The sequence below is a fragment of the Carettochelys insculpta genome, chromosome 23 (genome assembly GCF_033958435.1).
Source record: "Carettochelys insculpta isolate YL-2023 chromosome 23, ASM3395843v1, whole genome shotgun sequence".
Classification (NCBI taxonomy): domain Eukaryota; kingdom Metazoa; phylum Chordata; order Testudines; family Carettochelyidae; genus Carettochelys; species Carettochelys insculpta.
The window spans coordinates 8,247,470-8,275,079 of NC_134159.1; the positions used below are offsets into that span (position 1 = coordinate 8,247,470).

General features: G+C 45.1%; 1 protein-coding gene across 5 annotated transcripts in view; it reads right to left on the bottom strand.

Moving 5' to 3' along the window:
- Window positions 1–27,610, bottom strand: part of MTOR (mechanistic target of rapamycin kinase) — a 123,051-nt gene that overhangs the window by 94,821 nt on the left and 620 nt on the right. For 2 of the 5 annotated variants that reach the window (XM_074975896.1, XM_074975898.1), the window contains exons 2-22: window positions 26,854–26,979; window positions 26,503–26,658; window positions 26,153–26,261; window positions 24,350–24,582; window positions 23,225–23,425; window positions 21,088–21,222; window positions 19,628–19,903; window positions 19,171–19,279; window positions 17,865–18,051; window positions 17,565–17,693; window positions 15,708–15,952; window positions 14,990–15,205; window positions 14,114–14,319; window positions 13,380–13,502; window positions 12,710–12,799; window positions 12,524–12,616; window positions 11,854–11,988; window positions 11,348–11,477; window positions 7,485–7,735; window positions 6,611–6,652; window positions 5,516–5,602 (exon numbers count right to left, since the gene is read on the bottom strand). In XM_074975896.1, coding sequence (XP_074831997.1) covers window positions 5,516–5,602; window positions 6,611–6,652; window positions 7,485–7,735; window positions 11,348–11,477; window positions 11,854–11,988; window positions 12,524–12,616; window positions 12,710–12,799; window positions 13,380–13,502; window positions 14,114–14,319; window positions 14,990–15,205; window positions 15,708–15,952; window positions 17,565–17,693; window positions 17,865–18,051; window positions 19,171–19,279; window positions 19,628–19,903; window positions 21,088–21,222; window positions 23,225–23,425; window positions 24,350–24,582; window positions 26,153–26,261; window positions 26,503–26,622 — 3,117 coding nt within the window. In that variant the 5' untranslated portion in view covers window positions 26,623–26,658; window positions 26,854–26,979. The remainder of the gene's footprint in view (window positions 1–5,515; window positions 5,603–6,610; window positions 6,653–7,484; window positions 7,736–11,347; window positions 11,478–11,853; window positions 11,989–12,523; window positions 12,617–12,709; window positions 12,800–13,379; window positions 13,503–14,113; window positions 14,320–14,989; window positions 15,206–15,707; window positions 15,953–17,564; window positions 17,694–17,864; window positions 18,052–19,170; window positions 19,280–19,627; window positions 19,904–21,087; window positions 21,223–23,224; window positions 23,426–24,349; window positions 24,583–26,152; window positions 26,262–26,502; window positions 26,659–26,853; window positions 26,980–27,610) is intronic. The other 3 variants (XM_074975899.1, XM_074975900.1, XM_074975897.1) reach the window with 2 other exon arrangements.

Genomic DNA, 27,610 nt, shown 5'->3' on the forward strand with positions numbered 1-27,610 from the left:
ACCTAAACACCCAGAGTCTCTTATACAGTCTTCTTTGGCTGTTAGCAACAAGCTATTCTAGACAAATCATTTTTCCTAGTCTCCTGGATGGTTATATATGGTAGGTTTCACCCGATTAGGAATAGTTGCATATTGATGGACTTGAAGCATCTTTCACTAAAACTACACTTAGATCTAAATGTTAAATATATAAAATGCAGGAAAGAACCTAATTAAAATACATGAACAGAGCGTCAGCTGCTCTTAAGCCCATGGCTAAGAAATGGATGCACGGGGATTTTTTTTTTTTTAAACCCAAATGCCTAATATAAAAATGGAATTCTCTAGAATTTTAAGCCTTATATTGGTTTATGGAAAGCCCAGAAAATAACTGGTTTCCTCTCAATCCATCATCAGAAAATAAAATAACATTAGAAACCAGGGAAGGTTTCCTCTCTTCTACCTGCTTGAGGGTCAGAGAACTCCAAGCTGGTCAAGAGAAACCTGAAATTGAATACAGTAAGTGCTCTGAAAGAGCGCCAGTTTCGAACTCTATCAGGATAGCAAGATAATTGTCTGTAGACTTCCTGGGCCGCAGCAGCTCATTTCTGGCAACATTTACAGATTTAGAAAGAGAGCCACTGAATATCTTAAATGTAATTCCTATTGGACCTCTTGCCCACTTGTCTTCCATAAACCAACTCACCAGTTATGTCGACACCAGGCAGGATGCCAATGGAACCTACTAGGATTACCACCTACAAAAGAAAAAAGCAGTCCAGTAGCACTTTAAAGACTAACAAAATAATTTATTAGGTGGTGAGCTTTTGTGGGATAGATCCGCTTCTCCAGACCATAGTCATACCAGAACAGACTCAATATTTAAGGCACAGAGAATCAAAAATAGTTATCAAGGTTGACAAATCAGAAAAATTGTACTCAAGGTGTGCAAATCAGAAGAGAAGAGGGGTGGTAGGACGGGGGGAAGTCAAGAGTCAGATTAAAAAAAAAAGTTTATAAAAGAGTCCATATAATGGCCCAGATAATTGGCATCCCGGTTCAAACCAAGTGTTAACGTGTCGAATTTGAATATAAAAGAGAGCTCCGCACTCTCTCTCTCTCTCTGTGGGCAATTCTTAAAGTTTCTTTTCAGTAAAATGCAGACTTTCAGGTCATTAACAGAATGGCCCACTCCTTTAAAGCGCTGGCTGACAGGCTTGTGAGTTAAGAGCTTTTTGATGTCTGTTTTGTATCCATTCACTCTTTGTCACAGCGTGTTAACCATTTGTCCTATATACAAAGTATTGGGCATTGTTGTCACATGATGGCATATATGATGTTAGTAGAGGAACATGAGAATGTGCCTGTGATTCTGTGAATAACCTGGTTAGGTCCAGTGATGGTATCTCCAGAATAGGTAGGTGGACACAGCTGGCAATGAGGCTTGTTGCAAGGAAAACTTCCAGGATTGTTCTCCACCAGGAGAATTAAAAAAACAAATTGACAGGGCCAGATGAATACACAGAAACCAGCAACTTCAAGATAGGCCCAAAACAACCAACAATGGAACACCACTGGTCATTACCTACAGCCCCCAGCTCAAACCACTCCAATGCATCATTAAAGACCTACGACCCATCCTTAGTCAGGACGCCATGCTCTGGAAGGCCCTAGGTGACAGGCCTGTTCTCTCTGACAGACAACTGCTCAACCTTATGAGGATTCTCACCAGCAACCACAGACTATACCACAATAATATCAATCCTGGAACTTTTCCTTGCAACAAGCCTCGTTGCCAGGTTTGTTCACATACCTATCCTGGAGATACCATCACTGGACCTAACTAGGTTATTCACAGAATCACGGGCACATTCTCATGTTCCTCTACTAACATCATATATGCCATCATGTGACAACAATGCCCACATACTTTGTATATAGGACAAATGGTTAACATGCTTCCACAAAGAATGAATGGACACAAAATAGACATCAAAAAGCTCTTAACTCACAAGCCTGTCAGCCAGCGCTTTAAAGGAGTGGGCCGTTCTGTTAATGATCTGAAAGTCTGCATTTTACTGAAAAGCAACTTTAAGAATTGCCTACAAAGAGAGAGAGTGAGGAGCTCTCTTTTATATTCAAATTCAACACATTAACATGTGGTTTGAACCGGGACGCCAATTACGCGGACCATTATATGGACTCTTTTACATACTTAGTTTTACCTGACTCTTGACTTCTCCCCCTCCTACCGCCCCCCTCTGCTCTTCTGATTTGCTCACCTTAATTACAATTTTTCTGATTTGTCAACCTTGATAACTATTTTTGATTCTCTGTGCCTTAAATATTGAGTCTGTTCTGGTATGGCTATGGTCTGAAGAAGTGGGTCTATCCCATGAAAGCTCACCACCTAATAAATTATTTTGTTAGTCTTTAAAGTAGTACTGGACTGCTTTTTTGTTTTGATAGTATACAGACTAACACAGCTATATCTCTGTTACTATTCACCTACAAAAGAGGATCTCTTCTTCCCACTTTGTAGAAAACTGATTAAAAATGATATAACACACATTGTGAAGATCTGTTATTTGCCTTTCCAGTACAAGCAGACCAACAATCTGCTACCTCTTCCATGGGCTGGGTTTATTTCTACCTGCTCATACTTTTTAGTCCAATCAAAAAAAAGTTTGACCTACACATGAAACATACATTTCCCACCTCTCTGTTTCATAAACTGGCTGCCTTAATTCTCTGTACGAAATGCTCCTCATGTAATTTTCAAGGTATGTATCATATCAAGCAGTTTGCTGTTCAGCTCTGCAGGACAGAACTACAATGCTCTAAAGAGATGGTCAGTTTAATAATTATATTTAACAAAGTTTTGCTTATTTATCTCACTAGGGCTACGTCTACACTAGCCTCAAACTTTGAAATGGCCATGCAAATAGCCATTTTGAAGTTTACTAATGAAGCACTGAAATGCATATTCAGCGCCTCATTAGCATGTGGGCGGCCACGGCACTTCAAAATTGACGCAGCTCGCCGCCACGTGGCTTGTCCCGATGGGGCTCCTTTTTGAAAGGACCCCACCTACTTCCAAGTCCCCTTATTCCTATCTGCTCATGGGAATAAGGGGACTTCGAAGTAGGCAGGGTCCTTTCGAAAAGGAGCCCCGTTGGGATGAGCCGCACGGTGGCGAGCCGTGTCAATTTCGAAGCGCCGCAGCCACCCACATGCTAATGAAGCGCTGAATATGCATTTCAGTGCTTCATTAGTAAACTTCGAAATGGCCATTTGCGTGGCCATTTCGAAGTTTGGGGCTAGTGTAGACACGGCCAAGAACAGCTGTTCCCAACCTTTTCCAGACGGGGAACCCATTTTTACAATTGAGGAAGACTTGGTGACCCAAGGAAATTCAAAAATGGGGGTGGGGTGGGGGGGCAGAGGGGAGCAGTGCTGTACCTAGCTAATTTTGCATCTGAGGCAAGAATACAAAATTGCACCCTCTCATGTTTATATACTCATAATAGTTATTCCATAGAAATAGGGAACATACATAAATAATAATAAAATAACACTATGTTTATTACAGTTTATTATTTCATCATTACAGTTGATCTGAGTTGTGGTGGAGGAAAGACCCTCATTCCCAAATTGCTCTTCCCTTCTCCCCCAGTTTAAACCCCACACTCAGAGGCTAGAGGGTGGATTCACGCTCAGGGGCCTGGGGGGGGGTGGGATACCAACAAAAAATGAAAAAACTGTCAAATCAGCTATATTGAACAGAAGAGGGGCAAAAGCGGGAGTGGGTATGAAAATTACTGAAAGAGTCTATTAAGTGGCTTGCCTGGGATGACTACAAATATCAAAAGCAAAGAAGCTGCCTTTGTAATGTGCAATTGCTTCTCCTTTGATAGGGATAGCTGCTGGATGCTCCTTTAAGAGCCACATGCAGCTCTGAGCTGCTGGTGTCCCGTAACAAATCTAATCGTGACCCATGTTTGGGAATAGGTTGGGAATCCCTGCACTAGAATCATGTTAGATTAAAAATGTGAAGAACTGTAATCTAGCTCACTTTGTTTCTGTGTATAAAAAAGATTAACCACTTGTGTGTGTTTTTGAAAACTGACAGGCTTCTCTGAACTAGCATGCTGCTGCAATGGGTATGTTGCAAATGCTGCTGGAGGATGTTTGATTGCTGTTGGAAATCCTTTTCCAACTGGAATTTCAAAAAGGGAACTGTTTCCATTTGGTTCAAACTACGTACGAGTTTAGTTTCACAAGACTTCAATGTGGGGAAGAATTTGGACGACAGCGTCCCTTTAAACACTCATCGGCTCTTACGGCCAAGCATAAATTGCCAGTGTAGGGTATATTATGCTGGTAAAACTTTCCTGTAAATCAGGTGCACCCCTACAATTTAGAATAATCACATGAAACTGGAGGCGCATATTGTGCAGTGTCATCAACAGCTCCTCCAGTGTCACCATGCACACTGAGAAATCACTTCCTCCAATTCTGTGGTAGAAAGTAGAAGGAAGACCGTAATACACTCCTGGCTCTGCTCTCTTCTGACTTACGTTGTAGCTACTTAACTTTTTCCTCCCTCAGCAAACAAACAGTCTGCCTTCCCCTGATGCAGCTAACTGCAGTTAGCAGGCACTTATTTAACACTACTTATTACACCAGACTGAGGGCAAAAAGACGAATCAGTGGTCACAATCACAATTCTCCAGCGTCTATGCCATACTGTTCAGCACTAAAAAGTCTCAGAGGGGCAGCTGTGTTAGTCTGTAGCTTCATAAAGAACAAGAAGTCCTGTGGCACCTTAGAGACAAATGCATTAGGTTATGAGCTTTCATGAGTAAAACCATTCTTCAGATGGAAATGGAGAGGAAAAGTAGAATCCAGGGTTTATTTAGCAGGGAGCACGAGGGTGGGAAATGGGAGGAAGTTATTTGTCTCTAAGTAGGACAAGTTAATGAAGCAAATTAAGCTGGAACTAATTTACAAGTTTAACACCTTTAACCCAGGCCCAAATAGAGATCTTAACTGCCTTATGCATCACATGGGCAAATCCCCCACGTATGATATTTACAGGAATGAGATACATCCAACTGAATGTGCTTCATTAAGAAGTGGGTTTTACCCACGAAAGCTCGTGACCTAATAAATTTGTTAGTCTCTAAGGTGCCAAAAGATTGTTTGTTATTTTTTCAGTAGTAGTTAGCAAAGTACAGGAACAATCCTAACAAAAAAATGGCAGGTACTCTCAACTGTCTCTGAGACGGGATTAGAAGAAACACTTATTGTAAAATGAAGTGATATTTTATTTTGTTCCTGACATATTTATTAATTTCCCTGCCTCCTGCTGCTGCAGATTCTATAGTTTCCCTGTTCTCTCTGTCTAGGTGGATAGCTACATTCTGACTTTGGCAATCCCTCAAGAGTGATCCCATATGATCAAAGGAAAGCATAATTTACCACCTTCCACTATTTCCAAGATACTGGGATTCAACCTAAGGTTTGTACTTACTCTCATAAGGGTGACAATTTCATCCATATAAGGTCGAATATGGCTCCTCACAAAAGACACCAACATTCCGAGCTGCTGGAACAGGAACTGAAAGGAAGAGACAGGTCGTGCTCAGCACTGCTACCCAAATGCAGGTTCAATTCAGGGCAAATCTGATTTCAAAGGCTAATTGCAAATAACCGAAAACTAAACATGCACAGCTATGAATGCTGGAAGTCTGGGGCCAAATTCTCTCTCAGCCTCAATCCAGAGTTGTATTTGTATCGATTGCTGCTAGTATTTAAAACTTTGGATACGATGCACCAAAGGGATTCAACACATGCAAATTGATTAGTGTTTAAACAACAGATTCCAAGTCTGAACCTAGAGTCTGACATACTGTACAGCTTTGTAATTTCAGATCTGGAGGCTGCTCCTAAAAATGTAGCCCCAATCTCTTCCCCATGACTGCTGGCCAAGCTTGCGTAGATAGTTTGTTTCATAGTCTCTCCCTCTCCTCACCAAGGCATATGGGTGGAATATTACAGGGACAGATTGCAGTACTTGCCAGAATAAAACTGTTCATTAGAAAGCTGGCTAATTGTACTCTGGGAGTATTGTGACCTAGACCATGCTACTGCACGTTTGCTTGTCTGGGTCATGATTCACTTTGATCAAGCAATACACAATCACGTGCAACTATCCACTGCAGTGATTTTACTTTTGAGTTCAGTGTGAAATAATTTAACCATTTGGGTGACCACCCTTGTCCACAAATGCTTATTTAAAAACAAAAGAAAAAGCCCAATAGTATTTACATCATTTTCTATTAAATTCAGTTTTTATGCAAAACGTGCTATGTAGACTGTAACTGCTGTTCACAGCAAACACAGGCCAGGGTGTTCCAAATCACAAGTGGAGCTCGGAAGACTAGGCTGTGAGGTTTAATGAAAAATCAGGTAAGTGGACAAGGGATAAAAAACAGCCTTTTTGGCTACTTAGACAACATACATTTTTACCAAAAAGTAACCCAGAGCTCCTGTGGTTTTGCAAGAGGGTCTTTACATTCAGTGCAAGGAACTGCCTACTTTGTTCTTTAATGTTACGTGTACCCACCTCAGCTCTTCTCCCCAGTACACTGTCACCATCTTCTTTTACCTGAAAATTTGTAAAGAGAGTGTGCACAACTGCAGAGCTTTCAAGCAAGTTAGGTCAGTCATCTCTAGGTACTCAACAAACCCAGAGTGCCATGGTTTTTCATTCCAATCTGAGCAGTAATTCAGTGTGGTAGAGGTTTGCCAGTGGTGACTGTGGTTCTACAGCAGGAACGAGGATCTACTAGGGTAATTCTGTTGGCCCCATCCCGCATATAAAACCTAATTCCAGTAACTCAAGATCCCCACTGCACAAACTCTTGAGAAAGGAGTTCTGCTACAGCCAGATGTCCTACGTCAGATATAGCCAAGGCCTATTCTTCTGATAAAATTTTACATTTAAGTTAAAATGGCGCACTGAATGAGAAAGAAGTGAGAGGTGCTGTGGAATCACTGTCCACTCAGCTGGGAATGCCAGCTGACTTGCAACAAGTCAAATTCCCTGCAAAGGATGATGAAAGCACATCACTTTGCTGCAGGTTTAAGACTCTACATGCAACATGCTAAGAGACACTGCGCAACAGGGCATAAGCTACAGAAGCCACTGATAGATTTGGGACCTGAACAGGATGGCTTAGGAAGGAAGCAGGACTGAGGACTAGCCATTAAGGGGGATGGTTGATAGCTGCTGTTTCAATGGAGAAGCAGAAAAATTGTTGGCATTTGAGGCTCTGATAAGTACCCAGAGGAGAGAGAAAAAGCAAAGCTGGTACCTCACTTTTGCAGCATGCTTGGCAGCAACACACACAGTGCAGGAGCACCCAAAGCCGGCTGGCATTCTCTTTATAATGGAAACTTGTTTTGGGGGAGGAGAAGCAAAATTTTAGCACACTCACCTCTCGGATGGCACCATCGCAAACCCGAATTACATTGAGAAAGGTTGGCATGACCTGGGGCAGGAACTGCACACACTTGAGCCCAAGGGATTTGAAAATGAAGGTGATGGCTTGGACAACCATGGTGTGATGGTGGGATAAGGACTGGTCTCGGAAGATTCTCATCAACGCTACCATCGAGACAGCAGGGTAGAATTCATCCAGAGGGAGGTTTCCCATGTTCACTAACATCTCACTAGTACTGTAATCAGCTGAGGAAAAAAGGTTAGGAAGTATCACACATGTATTCACAATGCATGCCAACATTGCACATCAGACACAGCTAGCTAATAGGAAAAAAAAAAGAGATATTTAAATGAACAAATGCACCCAGAAGAGATGGCCAATGCATGGGAACTTAAGCCAAGGCTTTGAGACCCTAGAAATTGTATTCCTAAATCTAGAAGATGAAAGAAAACTAGGCTGCACAGATCTCTCAGTTTTTGCACAGAAAAATCAGAGTATGCGAGTAGCATCTTTAAGGCATTGTGCCCTAACCTCTCTTCTGAGGCTTCACTATCAAGGTAGCTTAGAAGCTTTTAGGACAGGAATTGGTAGAAGATGGGAGGTATAATCTCCAGAGTACTGGCTCCTGGAGAGCCTGGACACTTCTCTTAGAAAATCAATGCACAGGGTAATGTTGCTAAACAGTAATAGTGGGACCCAGGCAACGAAACTGGAGCAGTACTACCGACGATGACAATACAATACAACAGCACTGACTGGGCTCAGTGCAGAATCGATCCCCTGCACTCCCAACGTTGCCAGAACTTATGGGGTTAGATACAGACACAGCCTCCAACAATCTCCTCTCTCCAAAATTTCTTCTGTCAAAAGCAGTTGGGGAAACAGGTGAAATGAGCAGTTTTCCTATTTCTCTTTCATGTTCTTTCTGCACAAGTGGAGTCTGTGCCCTAAAAACATTAACAGTACAGCTTTCAGTTACATGGTCATGGCCTAGCTACTGGCCAGGCTTCTCAGACATAGTTCAACACAACAGCAAGAACTAAGACTTGAATACGTCAACAGTAACAAGGTCTGCCTTTTGATTTCACGTTCCACCTGCTGCTTATTCCTTGTGGCCATCTGGGAGGAAAATTCATGATGCCACTGTGCTTTTGTGAGAAATGAGGGCATAACCCTGCCATTCTGCCCAATGTTCTTCTCCAAGGGACATGTGCATCCATGTCTAAAGCTAGGAGTGTGCCAGAGCCTAACACATGGCGCTCGAGATATTTGCCTCCATGGCTGGATGCACTGTAGTGACTGACTTTGTAAAGCGCTTGTTGATGGAGCATGACAGACACTCTTTCTCATGCCCCATTTATATAATATTCTGCAATGTAATACAAACCTCTCCTGGGAATAAGCTACTTTTAATTGATTGCTTCTTCCTCTTTCTTTTCAAGAATGAAACATTTCCATCCTCCGTTTTCTCAGCTAATCAGATAATTAAATGTGGTACCCAGTATGTTCACTTGTAACTATAAGATAACACGTTCTGAAGTGTCTTAGTCCCATTTTCAAACATGGCATTAACATTCAGTGGGATTTGGGACTTGTCTACACTTAGAAATTTACTAAGGTAACTCTTCCAGAATATGAGTGTGTTCAGAGTTAATTAGGAATAACTATTTTCCAATTTCCAATAAATTTCCAAGCTTAGACAAACCCTAGGGGCCTTTTGAAAATTTACTCAAACTTCTGCATCACCATCTATTGCTCTGTTACAAAGACACCACATTCCTTTTGCACACTCATCCCCGTCTGTTTGTATTAGTGCTTGGAAACTAATTTAAATGGTATTTTTCATTCCATATCTAGACTTTTATTTATACTGATGGAAATCCAGCATAGCTCCACTGAATTCTCTGGAATTCACAGAAGAAAACTTTACCAATGATTGAGGGGACGTCAGTATAACTATTTCCATCACAGATGTTTCCAGTAGGTTACATTTAAAAAATAGTATCAGTAACAGTGAATTTCACATCTGGTGATGCCCATTATCTGCCTATTTATTTTTGTTCTCTTCTGTTTTTTTTGTAGTGAAATTCATGCACACACAGACAATCAGTTTCACAGATGAACCTAGGGAGCTTTTTACTGCTTTACAAGATGCTCTGTCGAAAGTGGAATCTACTGGAATGCAGGGACACTTTATCACGCTCCAGCTGGTATAATTTTTGTTTATTGTAACAGTTGAAAGTGCTAATAAAAATTCCTGCCAAAACTAAAGTAACGTGACACCAATTTGGTGGTTTCGTTTAAACCAACGCCTGGCAAACAGCTGCCTGCCTATGCCCTGACACCACTGCCAAGCAATTCAGCATTACTGCATTTTGTTCAGGAAATGGATATACAACGGAGGTAACTGCAGACATGAAGTGAGGGACCTGGGCAGAACTTTGTGCTGAAACAATCACATGACCTTCTACTTACACTGGCACCAAGATTCAATGGTTGAAAGTAAGGGAACAAAACTACTGATATGAGCCTGACATGCTCCATGGACACCTGTTTGGGAAGTGTTTTTTTCCCATGCTTTCAGCATTTTACTTTGATTGGAAGTGCTGCAGGGCAGAGGCTGGTGCACTTTGTCTGTCAGGTCACCCAGCGCTCCTTTAGGGTACTACAAAAACAAAAGCCTAAAGCACTGAACTATGCAATGGACAATAAAGTCTGTGCTCCTGAAAAAAAGCTCATTCTAGTAATGACTACATAATGAAGCAGGTTGGAAGGCACCTTTGAGAGAGAAAAAAATGATTTCATTGATGGTTGTTTAAAGAGTCTTTCTGGTTGATCTTTGCTCTCAGAATAAAGCCATGATCATTTGCATTCCCATGGAAGAGGGAATGGAAAGCTTTCAGAGTCAAACAGTTCTCAGGGAGTGGTGTTGTGATCTTGTAGACAGGCGGCCTTAAAGAAAACCCAGTCAACTAAATGTCACATTTTGAAGGGGACACCATCAGCTTAAACAAATCCCTGCATATTAGCCTGAAATGTACACACCAGTGCTGAAAGTAGCACCAAGATCATTACAGGTTTTTTTAAAAAAACAATCAAAGGCGATATTTGTCTATTGGTCATTTAACTGTATATTTGACTACATTGTGTATGTTCAGATTTCCCCTATTTAGAGGGTCACCTGTTTCCATTAGCCTTTCACACAGAAATAGGGGAAGAGAAAGATAATTTTATAAGACAGGAAGTTGCAATTGTAAAAGCTCAAAAATCGGCAGAGTGGTCTGTGAGAGGTAGAGACCATGAAATGACTTTCCCCCTCTAGTTCTAAAGGAACTAATGCATTAATAACAACAACAGGTAAAAAAGGGAACTTGATATGGAACCTTCTACGTATTTCCTGTTTCATACGTACTAATACTTCATGCTTTCCACCCACTGAGCTCTCCCCACATCACAAATGGTGGTCATTACCCTTAGCTCTTTTTTAACAAATGATGAAACAGGTACTGAGATGTGACTCACCTGAAGTCTCAGGGGCAGAGCTGAGGAAAAAACCTCAGGTGTCTTGACACCCTGTCCTATGCCCTTGCTACAGAGAATGCTGCCTTTCTGTAGCTTAAGTCATTCCACTTTTGAGTGAAAATCCTGGTTACGTTTAAAGCCCCTGGGGGTTTTGAGGAAAGGCAGTTGGTTAGACTCCAACTTGCCTACCTCTCAGTACTGAATGACGAAAGAGCTCAGACGCTGCATTACACCATTTTCATCTTTAGTTCTTGTGTTGAAATGTAAAGAGCAAGGTCCCTTTAAAACTAAACAGTGTACGGTACACTCTCTTTCCCCAATCTCCCTCTGCTTACAGGAATCCTGGCTGGATTTAGACTCCGATAGGCTGACAGCTGAAGCATCTCGTGACTGGTCAATCATGCCAATGTTCACCTTGTGTTTGTAAGGGTCCAAAGCTCCCAAGAGTCCCAGCACGCGGATAGCCTAGCAAGAGGAAAACGAAAAAAAGAAGGCACATCAAGGCCTGTCACGCAGGCTAAAACCTACAGATTAAATGAAGCCTGAACCCAGAGTACTGGGAAGCTGGCAGAGGGAAGGGTAAGAAGACTGGGTGGTGGGAAAGGCAGGCCCATTGTATTCCAAATACAGTGTACGAATTCCTCTCATCCACCGAAGTGAGCAACTTAACTAGCTTCCATTCACAGCCCCTATAAAGTCTTGCCCATTATGCCAAACTATCCATCAATCTACCCCAACAACAGATGATTCCTTGTGTCAGAAGGTCAGCATGACTGACCTCACCCTCTCACGCAAGTACACAGAGGAAGCGGCTGCTGGGAAGTGAGCTTTGATTTCCTACCTCTCTCCGAGTGCCCTGGTTCTGCTCAGTCTTCAAGAAGTTCAGCAGCACATCCAGCAGGGTTGGGTATTTCCTGTACGGCTCCACCACATAACCCGTGCTGGCTACCAGTTGTCCCAGTGTCCACAGAGCGACCTGGAACAAATACAGACCCAAACAGTTAGTTTTGATCTGGCTTAGCAGCAAGTTACTATTTGCTCCGTTGTACTCACATTATTTTTCTTCTTTAAAACATCTCAATGTCTGATTGCCTTCCAGGACACTGAACGCTCCCATAAATAAGGACTCTTTGTTGAGGGAAGGTGAAAAGTCAAATAATACATGGCAATCTACAAATCTCAAGGTTGAACAACACGCACAAGACATGATTTTTTTCTCCTTTAGTGGGTGTTGGAAACATCTCTTCAGCCCTGAGCACAATCCCAATGTCTTCCACAAAAACCACTGATCTATGCTGTTTTCCCTAGTCACATGGCAGACCACCCCGTTCTTGAGAGAGGGTGGCACTAGACTTTCCAACATAGCACATGAGAATGGATGCAGCTTTCCTTGAGAGACTGGCATTCTGAGCTCAAGATTTCAAGTTGCTCTGCTCGCGTACACTGACCTTTTGCTGTCTGCTTCTGGTCAGAAAAGACAGCACAGTTTAGGGCAGGTATCATATACACACCTGTCTTTTAGCCAGCAAGGAGGAGTCCTGAAGCATGTCCATAATTATGATGAAGAGCTCATCCACCCACTTCCTCATCTCCAGCCCACTGACCTGAAGACACAGGAAGGTAAGACAATCATCTAGAAATGTTACAGGCATAGCCAGCAATGATAATGCCTCCACATAATGCTGCAACACCCTTACCTGTGCCAGCTCCCCTATGGTAGCCAAGACATTATTTATCACCCCTGGGTTTGGATCTGGGTCAGGATCTTTCAGTTTCACAATTAATGCCTGTTCGATGACATAGGAAAAAAGTCAGAAACCACTGAGAAACCTCTCCCCATGTGCCCTGTATTGAGCAATCTCTTCCCTGACTCCTGCACTGGAAATGCCAGTAAGACAGAGTCCCTAACAAATGCTTTTGGGTGACAATGTATGTTTCAAAGACTTACAGCATATTTCTATTACCCTTTTAGGATTTCTGCACCACTCTCTATTCAAGTCATAGAGTTGCACACACTCAAGGTTGTAGTAAGGAATCACATGCCAGTCCAGTGTTCCCTGCAAGCTGAGGACTTGGGAAGCCACCCAGGAGAGATTCAGGTGCTGCCCAATTGATTAGCACAGCATCCACAGCCAACAGTGTCTGTTTGTACTGGTGGTGCACATCAGCACCAGTGCTAGCGCCCATAACAAAATTTATTCTGCACAAAGATGGGAAAAAATAGAGGGGACATTGTTCCAGTCTGGTTAGCACCATTACAGAGCAATGAAAATGGTGCAGTTCATGGTTTCAGTCGTTGTGTAATGCGCCTGCATGCCACAAGATCTCCCCCACCTAAAGTGAGCCAGAATTCTACGGCAGTTCTACCTTAAGGATGGGCTCCATGTATGGACGAATGAGTCGTGGGGCATTGGACACCAAGTGACCCAACATCCTGGCACTCTGCTCCTTTATTCTTCCCACACCACTGTGTTCCAGCTCCGTTAGGATCTGCAGAAAGGTCAAAACAGAGGCACTAATGCAGCTGGAAAGCTGGAGAGACAGCATCCCCACGTGACACAGCAAATAATGGAAGACAGCAAAGTAATGAGACTGACCCCACCCCTCCTTCGCAACTCTCAGCTCAAGTGTCAAATGAGAAAGCCATCTCAGAAGCTGCACACACACTCACAGATAAGGGGGCTCAAGCAAGGCCATAGCAACTTCGTATAAATGGAACAGAGTGCACCCAGACCCATCCCTAATGGGGAGGGAAAACCTATGGGATTATATTGCCAGGTATGCAATACCTCGCATCAGTCCAGAAAGAAGGCCCCTCCACTCAAGGCAAAAGTGTGGCACGTGCTGGGCCTCCTGAGTTACTACTGGCCTCTCCCCTCCCTACCAGGGAAGTTGGTGAGGGCAACCCACACAGAATTCCGGGGAAGTCCACGTTCACTAAGAAAGTATCAATCTGGACTATAAACCATCTTCCAGAAAGAGAGACCTTCACAGCACCGCAGCTAGACTAGAGATGGACAGTCTGACTTTCTTAATGCTGCCACCCCCCCCGTCAGTTAATAAGGGCTCCATTCCCTTCCCAGGCAGCCTATCTCTATTACCTGTATTAGCATTTTGCGCAGGAAAGGCATGACAAAGGCAGGGTTCATGCTGCTCAGCCGGCCCACGGTGCAGATAGCCAGCTCTCGGATTTCAAACACCTGATCATTCAGGGCCACAAAAAGAGCCTGCAGGTTTTCGGCCTGGGCAAGATGGGCATCAAACCTCTCGTCCAAGGAAGCCAACACACAGTAACGTATATCGGGGTCTGCAAGAGCATGATCACTTGTCTTCACTTGTGTTCAACTGCTGTTCTTACACAACCCTGACATGCACACTAACTTGCACACTACTTCCTTGCACCAGAGATCTACAGTCAAAGAAAACTGCTGAAACCTCAGAGCAAGCAGACAAGGACCCGAAGGAGTGAGCAAGATCTGAAGAATCTATCCATAGTGGTTAGTATAGGCCAGCCCAATGGTGTCTCAGATAAGACACCCAGGTCAAACACCCAGAACAGTGTCTTGTTCCTCAAGCCACTTTTGGCTAAAAGCACTTTGGAGAATGGTCACCTGAGGCTGGTTTATCCTATCAGCAATAAGGAGACTCCACCCAGCAAAAGTGGGGAGAGAGAGAGGTCCAACAAAAGGAGCTGGTCCTTCCTGATTTGTTACAGTTGTAACTGGGATGTGGGACAGACTCATACAACAAGGCAAGAGGCAGGGAGTGAAATTCTGAGGCTTCCACTTTGAACAGAGACTCCCTAGGGTTATATCACTCTACACTCACACACTGCTAACACTCCCATATGGATTCAGAGATATGGAATCCATTTTATTTAGAAAGCACGATTGACTGGGTTATTAGAAAACAAGCCCAAATACTACAAGATCATGTCCAGGGATGGACAGTGTATGGTGGGAAACCCAACACCTTACCTGGGTCTGTTATCCCAACCACGAGCAGTTTGCTGAGAACATCTGCCACCACCTGCACTGCAGTCTGGCTGACCACATGGGCATGACCACTGATCAAGTGGATGGAAGGTGTCAGAAGACAAGAGCAGGTGCGAGCTGCCTCCATCCGGATCTCTTTGTGCTCACTGTTCAGGAAGTGATCGGCACAGTGCCGGACAAACTGGGTCAGAGAATGGCCTGGAGGAGAGTAGGGAAAGAGACTGGTTCTCACACAGGTTTGCACCTCAGCAACTGAACTTGCCAACAAGACACAAATGGAGCTGCAGATTGAGTGCAAAGGACACAGTTACTGCTTGGTCTAAACTCTTCTCCCTTGTAACAGAAGCAGTTTGGTAGATGGGACCTGTCAGATCATGAGACAGGCCAGCTCTTCTTGTCTACACTAGCAAGTGAAATGGCAAGCCCTTTTGGGGCGGTTTTACCCCCATTTCAGGTCTGGAATTCTAAGTAGAGTAGATACATATTTTTGTTCCTGAGCATCCGCAACTGGTGATGCTTTCTAGAAGGCTCCCAAAACTCAGCAGTGAATTCAGCCATGGGAACACTCAAGAGGCCATGGGTATTGTTCCGCTACCTTAATTACAACATGGACAGCTGACACAGATAATATCAGTATGCCCGTTTTTGCGAGAGCCCTAACACCTCTCACATCCAGCCTGCTGCTGGCTTCACACCTTACCTTCAAACTCAAAGCTGCCCAGTGTGCGCAGGGCAAGGGTGATGCTGCCTACATCACTGGCCTCAGGGATGTTGGTGAGGCTGGGAGAGGCCAGCTGATGGGCAAGGCCCTTGGGCATGCCTGGGTGCCGCAGAGGTTTGTGCATTAGAACGAGAGAGAGCATCTTCAGCAGCCCATCCTGGATGTCCTTCTTCAACTGGGGGATCTGGCGACTCAAGTCATAGAGCACAGCTGTCAGAGCGGGGCTGAGGATGACAAGCAGGCAGGCTTGTTAGGGCAGGAATGAGAATAGTTACGTGTTTGGGCTTCTCATTTACGACTGTAACTTTGCTCGTGAAAACATTACCTGTGGTGTTAAGAATGTCATAGCAACACCTGACACTGCAGCACCGCTGCCCTTGGCCGAACTCCCAAGCAAACAAACAAACAAACCGTTTGGACTCTAGCCACATTGCTGTGTGAGGTGCTACCATGAATGATCTGCCTGGAGGAACTCCAGAGGAGAGTGGTGCAAGACATTCTGAAGTGGGCTACCTTTGAACACTGCTCTGGTATCTCACAGAGAGCAGAATGCAGCTGCAGGTTTGTTTCACTGGCATCTTCTGTACTGGGAGGCTCAGTGCTATACTCTGTTGCAAAGGCAACCAAATCACATCCAGGTATTCACTTCAATCTATAAAGCACGTTGCAACCTGGCTGCTAACTGCACGAAAGTCTGCCTTTATCCATAGCCTCCATCGCAGCAGAGGAGATAAGCTGGGATATCTGTGTTAGGAGTCCCCATCTGAACTGTGAAGGCTGGGGAAGGCTAGATGAAGACAGCACTAATTCGCTTGCTCTGTTGTGCGGATACAGCTGGAGTGTGTTGGCCTTCAGGCTCTTCCTGTTTGCTCAAGTTTTTGACCCAAAGAGGTGTACAAGGGCTGGGAAGCAGGGGAGTCTCTGCTCCTGACTTTGCTTGGATCAGTCATTTTATAGAGTGATTCTTTGAACAGTGACATATCGTCTAACATAAAGGGACATGTCACACTAAAGACAAATTGCTGCTCATGGCCTTCTCAGAAGAGTAACCTCCCCTGCGGCAGGAGGTATATGCACTGATGCTGCTGCAGGAGTCTAGCTGGCAGCACCAAGGATGGCACAGGAAGCTCAGCACAGCCGTGATAAATTTCAAACCCACGTCCTGATTTCCAGACATCAGAACCACAACACCATACCCACGTGCTGATCTTCAACATGCAGAGCAGCAGAAAGGCACAAATACACATTTTACACACTTCCAGGTCAATCTGTGGATCCAGGGCTGGATGGGGTAAGGGGAGAATATTGCCCGTGTTTGAAAATCTTGTCTTTTTTTGGCACGTTTCACTTAGAAGAGTTGACTGGCTTGAATGCACACCATCACCCTGGCGCCATCCCAAGAGCTGAAGGATTTCTTCTCAAAACAAGGGAGTAGCTTCCGGAGTATTTATACTCTATAGGAAGTTAGGATTTTGGGGCCTGGGATGTTAAAAATTAGGACTCACCCATTATTGCAATAAGAATAATCTTACGAACACCATAGTGTTATGTTCATCCCGGAGTCTGGTGTCTCAAAGGGATGGGTGGCATTTCTTAGGAATTCCCTAAAACAGTACATTCAGTGAACTATTTCCTCCAACTCAGGAAGGCAGACAACCCAATCTCTGAGTGTTTGCTACGGGAAAGCATTTGACTTTTGATTTGGCTTTTCTCCACCGATTAAGAAGTCTGCTGGAGCTTCATAACTCACTTTTATACATACAGTGATCACCATGTTTATGGCCAATAGTGACACCTAACGGCTAATGGAAGAACTCGCCAATATATCATACCTACCTCAGTCCCACAGCCAGCATGGGTTCCAGAAGCTCTTTAATGTCCTGTTGGATGCATGGTCCCATAGCACGTGCCAACATGCTGATGCAGGTGAAGACCGTGGCATCCACCTGCATGGATTTCTGTCTCCTGAAAACAGACACAGTTACAGCTGTTTATCTCAGAGTGCAATCCCACATCCCTTTTCACTCCTCTCAAAGTTTCATGAGAACACCTATCAAGTTTAATAAACTGTCACACTGAAAAATGCATGATCAGCAGGTGTCAATCCAAGATCTTCTCTAATCTTCAGACACTCACTTGTGGGCGAAGTCTTTTGGTGGGAGTGCTGCTTTGATGATTTCAAGCACCTTAGGCAAGTAGGCCTGGAACTCAGACCTCACGGCCACAGAAAGCAATCCCAAGGCTTGGAAGGCTGCTGTCCGCTCCTTCTCCTTTTTCACACAGCTCAGGATGTGGTTCATAGTGTCTGGAAGGTACTGATCAGCTGATTACAAGAGCAGAACAAACAATTAGTTTGGTCTGATAGAGCTGAAGCCCAAGATACCAATCATACCTAGATGGAGTGGAACACGGACCTGAAGCACTCAGGCTCAGTTTCCTAAGGGACAAATCAACAAGGCAGCAAATTTAAGGGTCTGTAGATGAAGCTAATGCTACAGAGCCCTTCCTTACAAAGCTCCATCCACATAGGCCAGGATACTCACTCTAATTTACATTCAATGTCATTTCACATCTGGTATAGCTGAAAGATACACAGGATGCTTCCTTAAGAGACTGGCCCACTCAGCAAGAAGGCGGCAAGGAACACTGGCATTGGAAGCATCTCAATTGCAACAAGGACACTTTTAAGAATGCCACTAGGAAACAGATTCTGGCTGAATGAAGCACTGCTACAGCAGTAGCAAACCAAACTTTGTGAGATTATGAGAAACCAAATTCCTAGTGGTTTTTAGCCACACAGGCCAATCCTCCCTGTCATGGGGTCCCCACTATGGAAATTGTGTAAGAGAGAACACAACAATAGCAGTTAAATGCTTCCTGTAAGCAAGATTTATTGTTTATTACGTGCTCCTGCAGGGACTGGTTAGGATTCGGAGATGAGACACAATAATAAAGCTTTAAGATCAACCAATATGGCTCTAACTGGATTTACAATGGTCCCCTAACTTCAACTGCTTCAGGTGTTGTCAGCATTTGCAGTGATTTGACTCCTGAAAGGTCAGCTGGGCTTTCTTTCCGCTTCAGAAGGAAACTCAGCATTGGATGTTGCTGGTAACAGGGATAGAACCGAAGGGAGGAAGAGGATACAGCTCAGCACTAAGCATGAAAAGGAGAGACTGTATTTATTATGGCACTGAACACAGAGTCCAGCTAAGGCCTTTCATGCTGGCTGCTCTACAAAGGACAAAGTTCCCATCAGATGCCAAGGAATATGATCCGCAGGACAGTAACTCACACTGCTTGCAGCAGGAATCAAAATGCTGGTTTGTACTATGCCAAGCACTAGGATTTCTGTTGCAGCATTACCCATATGTGGGTCACTGACACCATGTGAGCTAGAACCTCCCCAGCTCACCATCAGCTGTGCCCCCCAAAAACCCACCTGTGAATGCAGAAGGCCGGAAAGCAGCCAGCCGTGGCAGTAAATTGAGAACCGTCATCTGGATCAGAGAGTTCTTGCTGGTTCTGCACTTCAAAACCCAGTGGCACACCTAAACCAAAGAAGTTGGGCTTTAAAGGGTGCCTCTGTCATCCTGTCATGGGGGGACGGCAAGGGTCACTGTCACTGCCACTGTCATTCAGCTGCAATTTCAGGGAAGGTGATAATTATACTAATGCCACACAGGGCTAAAGTGAGAGACAGACAAGTTTAGCAGCTCATGCCCGGACTTGCAGGAAACCAGACTCAGAGCCAGAAATAAAGCTAAGGGGTTGTGGCCATGATCTAATGACTGGGCCATATTGCCCAGCAGCAAAGAGCATGGTTTACTTCTATGCCAAGAGGCTAATCTCTGTGTAGGGATTTTGGGGAGGCAGACAGAGAAATGTCCACAATTCACCTGATCAAACTTCTCCTCCATCAGATCCCGACAACATCGACTCTCGACCAACATTGACTTTGCTGGGACAGGCGAGGCGCTAAACCCCATGATGCCTTGATGGGAGCTGTAGCCCAGGAGCCCCACCAAGGCGTTCGACTGTGGTGGCTGTACAGACTGAAAACTGGTGAAAGGGGTGATGTGACGGGGCTTCATACCAAAGCCCAGCAGGTCTTTGCAGTACTTGTCGTGCACCATCTGCTGCTGCGTGATCTCCTCCATTTCTTCTCTAAGGCGCTGGGCACAGAAGAATACCACTTTCAAAGACAGTTAAACAGAAGGGGACATATATAGGAAACTAAGAAACTCATGGACCACAGGCACCCACACCCAAAGGGCTGTATAGTATGGACCGAACTGCCAGTGCAGACAAACAATTCTCCCCTTTTGGCCTCAAAGTGGGAAAGAACAAGGGTCAGGCAGTGAAAGCCACTAGCCTGACACAGGAAGCTGTCCTAGTTCTTGCTCTCCCAGGAAATGCTGTTCCCAGCCATAGTCCCCTGAACCAGAGGAAAGTGGTGGTGAGGGCTAGTTCCCATTCCAGCCCTGTACTTCTGTAACTTTGTGACGCCATTCCAGCAAGTCTCACAATGTGCTAAGTGTCACAGGATTAGATAGTTTTCTGGGCATTAACTCTGACTCTCCCAACACATTCAGGCACATCTCACGAACCCACCAGCCCCTACAAACAACCTTCGTTTCATAGTCAACTGGTGCCAAGATGCTGCTTACATTAAATCAGTCTCTAAGAATAGAGCCTATCAGGTTATCATCCTATAGCACATATATTGAACAGACAGTGATACATATCCTATCATATATGTCAGAAGGGCAACATAATGCAAGAAAGGTTTGAAGCTGTAAGTGGGAAAAGACTGAGGTAACAAACTAAAAAGGGAGAGAGACCTATTCAATCACCTTGTTTTCTGAAGGACGTTCACCAGTGCTTTTCCTAATATTGTTTAGCAAGTTGAGAGCAACTAGGTTTTCACCTTTTTCCTCTTCCCTTGGGAAACTGCCCGACACTTCATTTAATTCACTGCCAGAAAGTGGTCTCAACTCCTCTGGCTATTTCCTACTATGACACCATGCACAATTTCTCTCCTTCCACTGTGTTTATATCCCACAGATACCTTAATTTGCTCCCCAAAACGTCCATTTCCCACTTAAAGCTATTTAATGTCCGTTTCTATCATGAACCTTCCTGTCCCTAAACGTCTGTTACTGATCTACTAATTTCCTTCAATTTATCACTGTATCTGTGGCAATAAAATGCCCTGAACACCAGCTTGCTTGTGAACTTTGCCAGACTTGTATGGATGAATCACATGCGCCCCGTTTTATTAACGTGAACGAAGATGCGTCTCTGTCCAACCAACTATAGCACCAAGCACTAGGTGCCATTTTGATAAATCACTCACCTCTCCCTCCATGCTGCTGATTCGCACTAATTCGTTGAGGATCAGTAAGGCACCGTGGATTCGGTCATCACGATTCATACCTTTCTCCTTGGCCAAAGTCTCATCAAAACCTTTCTCAGCCTCTTCGTATGTGTGCTGAACAAAGATAATAGCAACCTCAACAGAGACCAAGTCCCCCAATGTACCACTAGGGAATACAGCAAGTCAACAGTTACCGGGAGCTCATAACTTCCAGGGACCTCAACTAATCAACTCTAGAACTGAACACTGAATAGTTCTGGCCCAGTCTACTCTGGCAGCCAAACTGTTTTCAACACAATGGCTATTCAGAGAGACCCGTCTCTCCCATCTTCTCTTAAGAGCCCACTGTTATCACACTCTACATGGGGATTACGTGAAATGATGCTGATGCCTTGTATTTCTTAGCACCCTTGTCATGTTGCCAGTATGACGTGTATGTAACACTACACCCCATACTCTTCACAATTATATTATTATGATATAAGAATGAAGCATTTTGAACAAGACAGGACATATATGGTATCACTGGAAAAATTATGACCTGCTGAATAGGATTAGCCTATTTGTGTGCGTGTATCATTTTTGTATCTAAAGTTATAAATACTAAGTACCTGAATTTCAAATGTGGGTGTCATTCACAGTGAGCACAGCTAGCCTTTCAGGTCCAACAATGAAGAAGCCAGACAGTGCTAACGGTGCATCAGCAAAGATAATGGACCCTGAAAGAACTTAATTTCTGTAAAAGTTATATCCAGCCTCTAAGTAATGCCTTCTGTGACTTTGTAAGGGCATATAACCAGACCACACAACACTGAACTTCATCCTGGGCGCTTGTTTTCTCCCCCCACAAACAAGGATGAGACCTGTTTTTGAGACAAAGGGGTCCCACCATATGCTACAGCTGAGGCACTCCCCACACATCAGAACTACCGAAAATACCTAAGCAACAAAGACTGAACCGGGGGAAGTGCTGGACAACGGCTAAAGGGATTTCTAGCCTGTGTATGGAAATGAGGGGATCCCAAGCTGCAAGGGAAATGCAGCTTGTCCCCCTCAAGAATCTACAAGGCTGTGTGTATTGGTAATCAGGGTGAGAAACTGCTATTTACTAACCAATCTACCTAGTATTTTAAGTTCAGTTTATCTTTTTATTTATTTGCTAGATAAACGTCTTTGATTTGTTTACTATCACTTATAATCACTTAAAATCTATTTTTTGTCATTAATAAGCTTGGGGTAGTGGTGCTTTATTTAAACCAGTGAGTTTGAATGAAGTGCTTAAAAATCTTAGCTGAAGGGGCAAAGGCTGTTGCATTTCCTCCCCACACTGAGGGGAAGTGAACTGGATAACAAATTCATACTGATCAGGGTTTTGACCATAACAGGTCAGTAGAGTTCTGGGGTGCCAGGCTGGGAAACTGCTGGTTATTTCTGCTGTAGCCTCCTGTCATTGGTTCATTCAGTGACTGGCCAGCCTGCATGTAACTGCAGCTGTGTTCCTACCAGTGCGAATGCTGGTTGAACTGTAGGACCAGGAGTAGGTCTGCAACTTGCCACAACAGCACCATGTGAGAGGGAGCCCAGGCTGGTGAGTCAGATGGCTCAGTGGTTACCCAGTTCCAGTGGCACTTCAGGGGGAACCTGTCACAATGTGCTCATGTCTCACTGTGTCAAGTTAGCATGATCTCATTGTTAAAGGCTCATGTGTGGATTTAGAACTCTACGTTGCCAAGTAAATACAACTCCAGACTGCTGTGTTGTAACCTTGCCATTGTTGATTGGCTTTCTGATCACTGATGCTGAAGACACCTTGAAGTAGCAGAACCCATAAAGTCTGCATGTGTCCTAATTACTGAATGTTCTGTTTTACTGCTGGCAACAAGTTACAGACAGTAGGGTAGACCCCTTGTGGAATGGTGTGTTTCCTACGCTTTTGTTAAGGGCTGTGTAAAGTTTTCCTCAACTTGCTCTGGAATCTAAACCATGTTCATCCCTGACTGACACAAGCAAACGTGTTGATATGTGAGGATCTGTCTCTTGGCTTTTGAGGCTGACTCTGAGATGTTTTTGAACTCTGGAGGACAGTTGTTCTAAGATGAAAGGATGCTTTCCTTACTCTGTACCACTGTGGCTTCTGCATCTCTTTTGGTTCCCGCTGGGTAGTGAGGATAAGGCAGGCTCGTAAAGCAGAGACGGCTCCCTCTCGGATGGCCTGCTTGGGATCCCATACAGCAACAAAGATGTTGTCAAAGAAAGGCTGCACTTGCTGGAAGAAGAAGGTGGGTACACTGATTGCCAGCTCACGCAGGACTAGAACCTAGAGAGAGGAAGAGAAATGTGGTGTTAGGCATGGATTGGAATTCAGACACTGACTCCTTCCCTAGCCTGACTGTAAGCTTTTTGGGAGACGATGATTTTCTATCTGCTCTGTGTTGGTACAATGCCTAGAGTAACAGGGCTTCATATTTGGTTGGTCCCAATCAGAGTCATCCTGTCCATAACATGATTCGGGGCAGCTGTGCCAGGTCCTGCAATGGCCTCATTTGGACCATGAATAGGGCCCTGGGACCTGCTGCAGGATGGCAGGAGGGTCGCCTCCCCCATCACTGCAGTGACAGGAGCTGGAGTGACTTGGCAGCCTTCTCTGTTCCATCCCACTGCACACCTCCCAGCCTGCTGCCCTCCACTTCAGAGTGCACACCACCTCCAGGGTACTCCGGTTCCTGCGGTTGCAGTGAAGCAGACTACAGTGAGCTGGGAGGAGGCAAAGCTGGGAAGAGCATGTTGCCAGTTGCTCCAGCTCCTGCTACCATGATGAGGGTGGGCTGATGACCCCTACTGGCGCCCCATGCCAGGTGCTCAGGTAACCCCTGATTTTGCATTGCTCAGGGGTAGGGGGCTTCAGGCAAGCGGGCACAACAGGAATGGAGCTTGGCTGAAGGCATAGAGCGGGGTGGGGCAGAGCAGAGGCAATGTGGGGTCAGAGTAGAAGTAAGTGGCCTGAGACTCTGGGGGATGGGAGCTGCCCCAGACTCCGTGCTCCCCTAAGGGTGGCCTGGTCCCAAGAGCTTATCATACTGTGCATAATTAATGGCAGACCAGCAAGCCAGCATCACAGCTTCTCAGCTATACCCTGCTAGCCATTCAAGTCCCTGACAGCTGCCATTTGCTGCACCTGTGCATCTCTACACATGGCTCCCACCACCAGCCCTTTCCCAAAAAAGCCAAGAGGGGTACGTACAGCTGCATGCCTTCGGCCTTCATTCCTATCAGCTCCCAGCCACTCCAGAGCTCGCTTCACCTCAAACTCCACATATTCCGCTGTGAAGGTATCGCCCGCCACAGCAAGGCGTCCAATGGCCTTGGACGCCATCTCCATGACGACAGGGTCATTGGAGGGGAGCAGGTTCCGAAGGTAGTTGGCAAACCTGCCGATGCGGGTGGAGTTGCCTCCCTCAACGCCAATAAGGCTTGCTGGGGAGAAGGAGAATGGGAGTGAAAGCTCTGCCACTGAACCAGATTGCAGGCAGTAGGCTGGTCCCTGGAGAAGAGCCAGTATTCCCTATCCTCTCTTTAGGGACTCTGTTTATTTCTTCCTGAGTGAGACATCCACCAGAGAAACCAAGCCCTAGGAAAGGGTCACCAGCCTGCTGAAGTCAAAATATGTTTAGTAAGTGGGGACATTTAGAGTCCTTTCCACAGCTCTTCCAGTTTTAAAAAATCCACCCTGGGTTTGTGGACCCATTCCCAATAGACAAACATCAACATGCAAACATTGAGGTACCAAGGACTGCACGGACTAAGGAGACTCAACTTCCCCTCAGCCATAGAGATGGTCCCTCCAGGTCCAAGATCAGGCACACTGGCAATGGACAGCATGCCAGAAGCTTGAACTGCAAGTGCCTGGGTTACACCTGTTCTGTAGATAGAGGCCATCGCCTTTCAACAGCACTAAATTCACAAGAACAATTGTAAAGTGATATTGTCACTTCCAATCAGATGCTGTCAGAGATTTTTCCACTCTAAGTTACTTCCATGGCATCCAGACACCTTGGGGTTGGTTTGGTTATGGCTGATGAAAACAACCCACAAGCTGTTTCTATGTAGTTATCAAAAGGCAAATGCTAAGTATTTGGTTGGAAGGTAATGTTTTGTACATGCACCGTCATTCGTCATGGCGCTACAGCAGTTTTGTCCTGTAAGAATAAAAGCACAACAGGACCACTGAGGGAGAAGCTAAACCACTGGCAAGGAATTCCAGCCAATGGGAACAGCAGGGGAAAACCTCCAGGCCAGCATTTCATTGCCTTGCCATTCCCCCAGCCAGGGCGAGGGGGAACAGCAGCATGCAGAGGTGCTTCCTCCCTGGCCAGGAAGAGCCCACAGGCTGGATCTGATCCAGGCTTGCCTGAATCCTGCCTGCAAGGCTTGGGGCTCCCCCCTGCAGTGGTAGCTGGGACTGAAGTACGAGTGCAGGTTCAAGCTGAGCCTCAAGCCTCATAGGCTAGATTCTGAGCAAGCCACAAGCTGGATCTGGCCCATTGACCATAAGTTCCTCACACTTGCATTAAACAACATGAAGGCAAAAGCCATTTAGATTCCTCCACAGGGATGGGGGCTGCTGCCCTTGAGACAGATGACTTTAAACAAAACAGAATTATTGTTCTCAGGCAACAGAGAGTTCAGAGTTCCAGCCAACTGTGATCACAAGTCAAACTGGACATTATGGGAAGTATTTTCAGAAGAGCTCAGGGTCATATTTGCAAGTGCTCAGCACCAACATTTGGGGTCAGATTCTCAAGTGCTCAGTCTCCACAGAGGCACCAGAAGGGCCAGATGTTCAGAAGGGCGCAGTACCCAGCACCTCCCACTGTGACACTTACGGTCAGAGTTTCAAAGAGAGTTCTGCGGCCCATACACCCCCATTGCATGGAGCTCTCTTCGGCACACTGAGCACCTCTTGTCAACACAGAGTTCTTTGACAAACCTGCCCTATAGAATGGCAATTAGAAGAGCACCTGCAGTGCTGAAGTCCTTCACTCACCTATAGCCAGAATGCCTCCTTTCCTTTCGTTCACATCAGAGCTAGAGACTAGTTCAAATATGTGATGATTCAACTGATCATAGAAGCGGGTAGATTCCTCCTGGCTCATCTACACAGGAAAAGAATGCAGACCAATTTATAATCTCTTTTCCACTACACATGCCCCAGATAAACATGCCCCAGATAAACAAGGGCAGAATCAGTTTCCAGGGCTTCCAAACTCAGAGGCAGTAAACGAAACTGAGGGATCCAAACCAACTCCTGCCTGTGCCCCTGCCTGGTTAACCTAGCCCCCGTTTCAGTACGTGCCTGTGCCGATCCCACTCTAATACCAAATCTACAGCACTCACCTCACGGAGCTCCATGGTGACATAATGCTGCAAGTCTTTGGCGGCTTTTGCCCGGATTTCTTCATTGCGGCTCTTCAGGCCACTGGCAAATTGCTGAAGGATGGACACGGTGCCTGACATGGTGGCAGCAGCTCAGGGCAACAAGGCCAGTGGATCCTTTAAAACAGAAAACCTGATTGGCTTTTGCACTAGCCAAAAGCAGCAGGCACACCTCCCCTCCACCACACTGCTCCAAATTAGTGTTCCCAGATATACACCCATGAGAAACACAGGGCTCCCAGATGCCACAGTAGCTACAGAGACCCCATCAAGATACATTACAGAGGTAAAAGATCCACTGATTCCACCAACCTAGGCAGGACTCAGGGCTTGCTTGGTCCTTCAGTGCATCCTAAACAAACAGGTTCCAGCTCAGCCTCTTGACTCCTCCAGTATTGTGCCGTGTTCATTTGCACATGTGACCCGCCCAAATCAAACCTATATCCAAATATCAAGACAGGGTTGTGCTTCAGAAGCATTCCCAGTCATGCAAAGTTACCAGAAGACTAAGGACCGCTTGGCCTGCATGTTAATAACACTGTTACTTTAGTTTTTTCCTCTACATCCTCCTTCATCCAAGAACCTCAAAGTTCTTTACAAACACAATCAACCGCAACTCTCCCAAGAGCTGATAAGCTTTATAACCTCCAGTGTATATTTCTGTGCAGAGTGTCTTCTCACATCAGTAACCATCACTATCACGTAGGCATGTCTAGAGACTATCTGGATGGGTGCGCTTTTTGTAAAGGCTAAAAGTCTATCTTTTAGATAAGGGGAAACCAACCAAATACTTTGACACTGGGCAAAGAACAGCTAAGTGTCAGAACTAGGACTGGAACCTTAGGAGTCCTGTGCAATTTCCCTCTAAGCTTTTCCATCCCATGCAGATTCTTTCCATCCATGCACAGAAGACATGTTTTATGTGCACGACCAGTAGGGGAACAAACTAGCTGTGGGCACTCTAGTGGGTTTGTCCCGCGAAAGCTCATCACCTAATAAATTATTTTGTTAAAGTGCTACTGGACCGCCTTTTTGTTTTAATGGGCACGGGGTGACTCTCTCTCGAGTG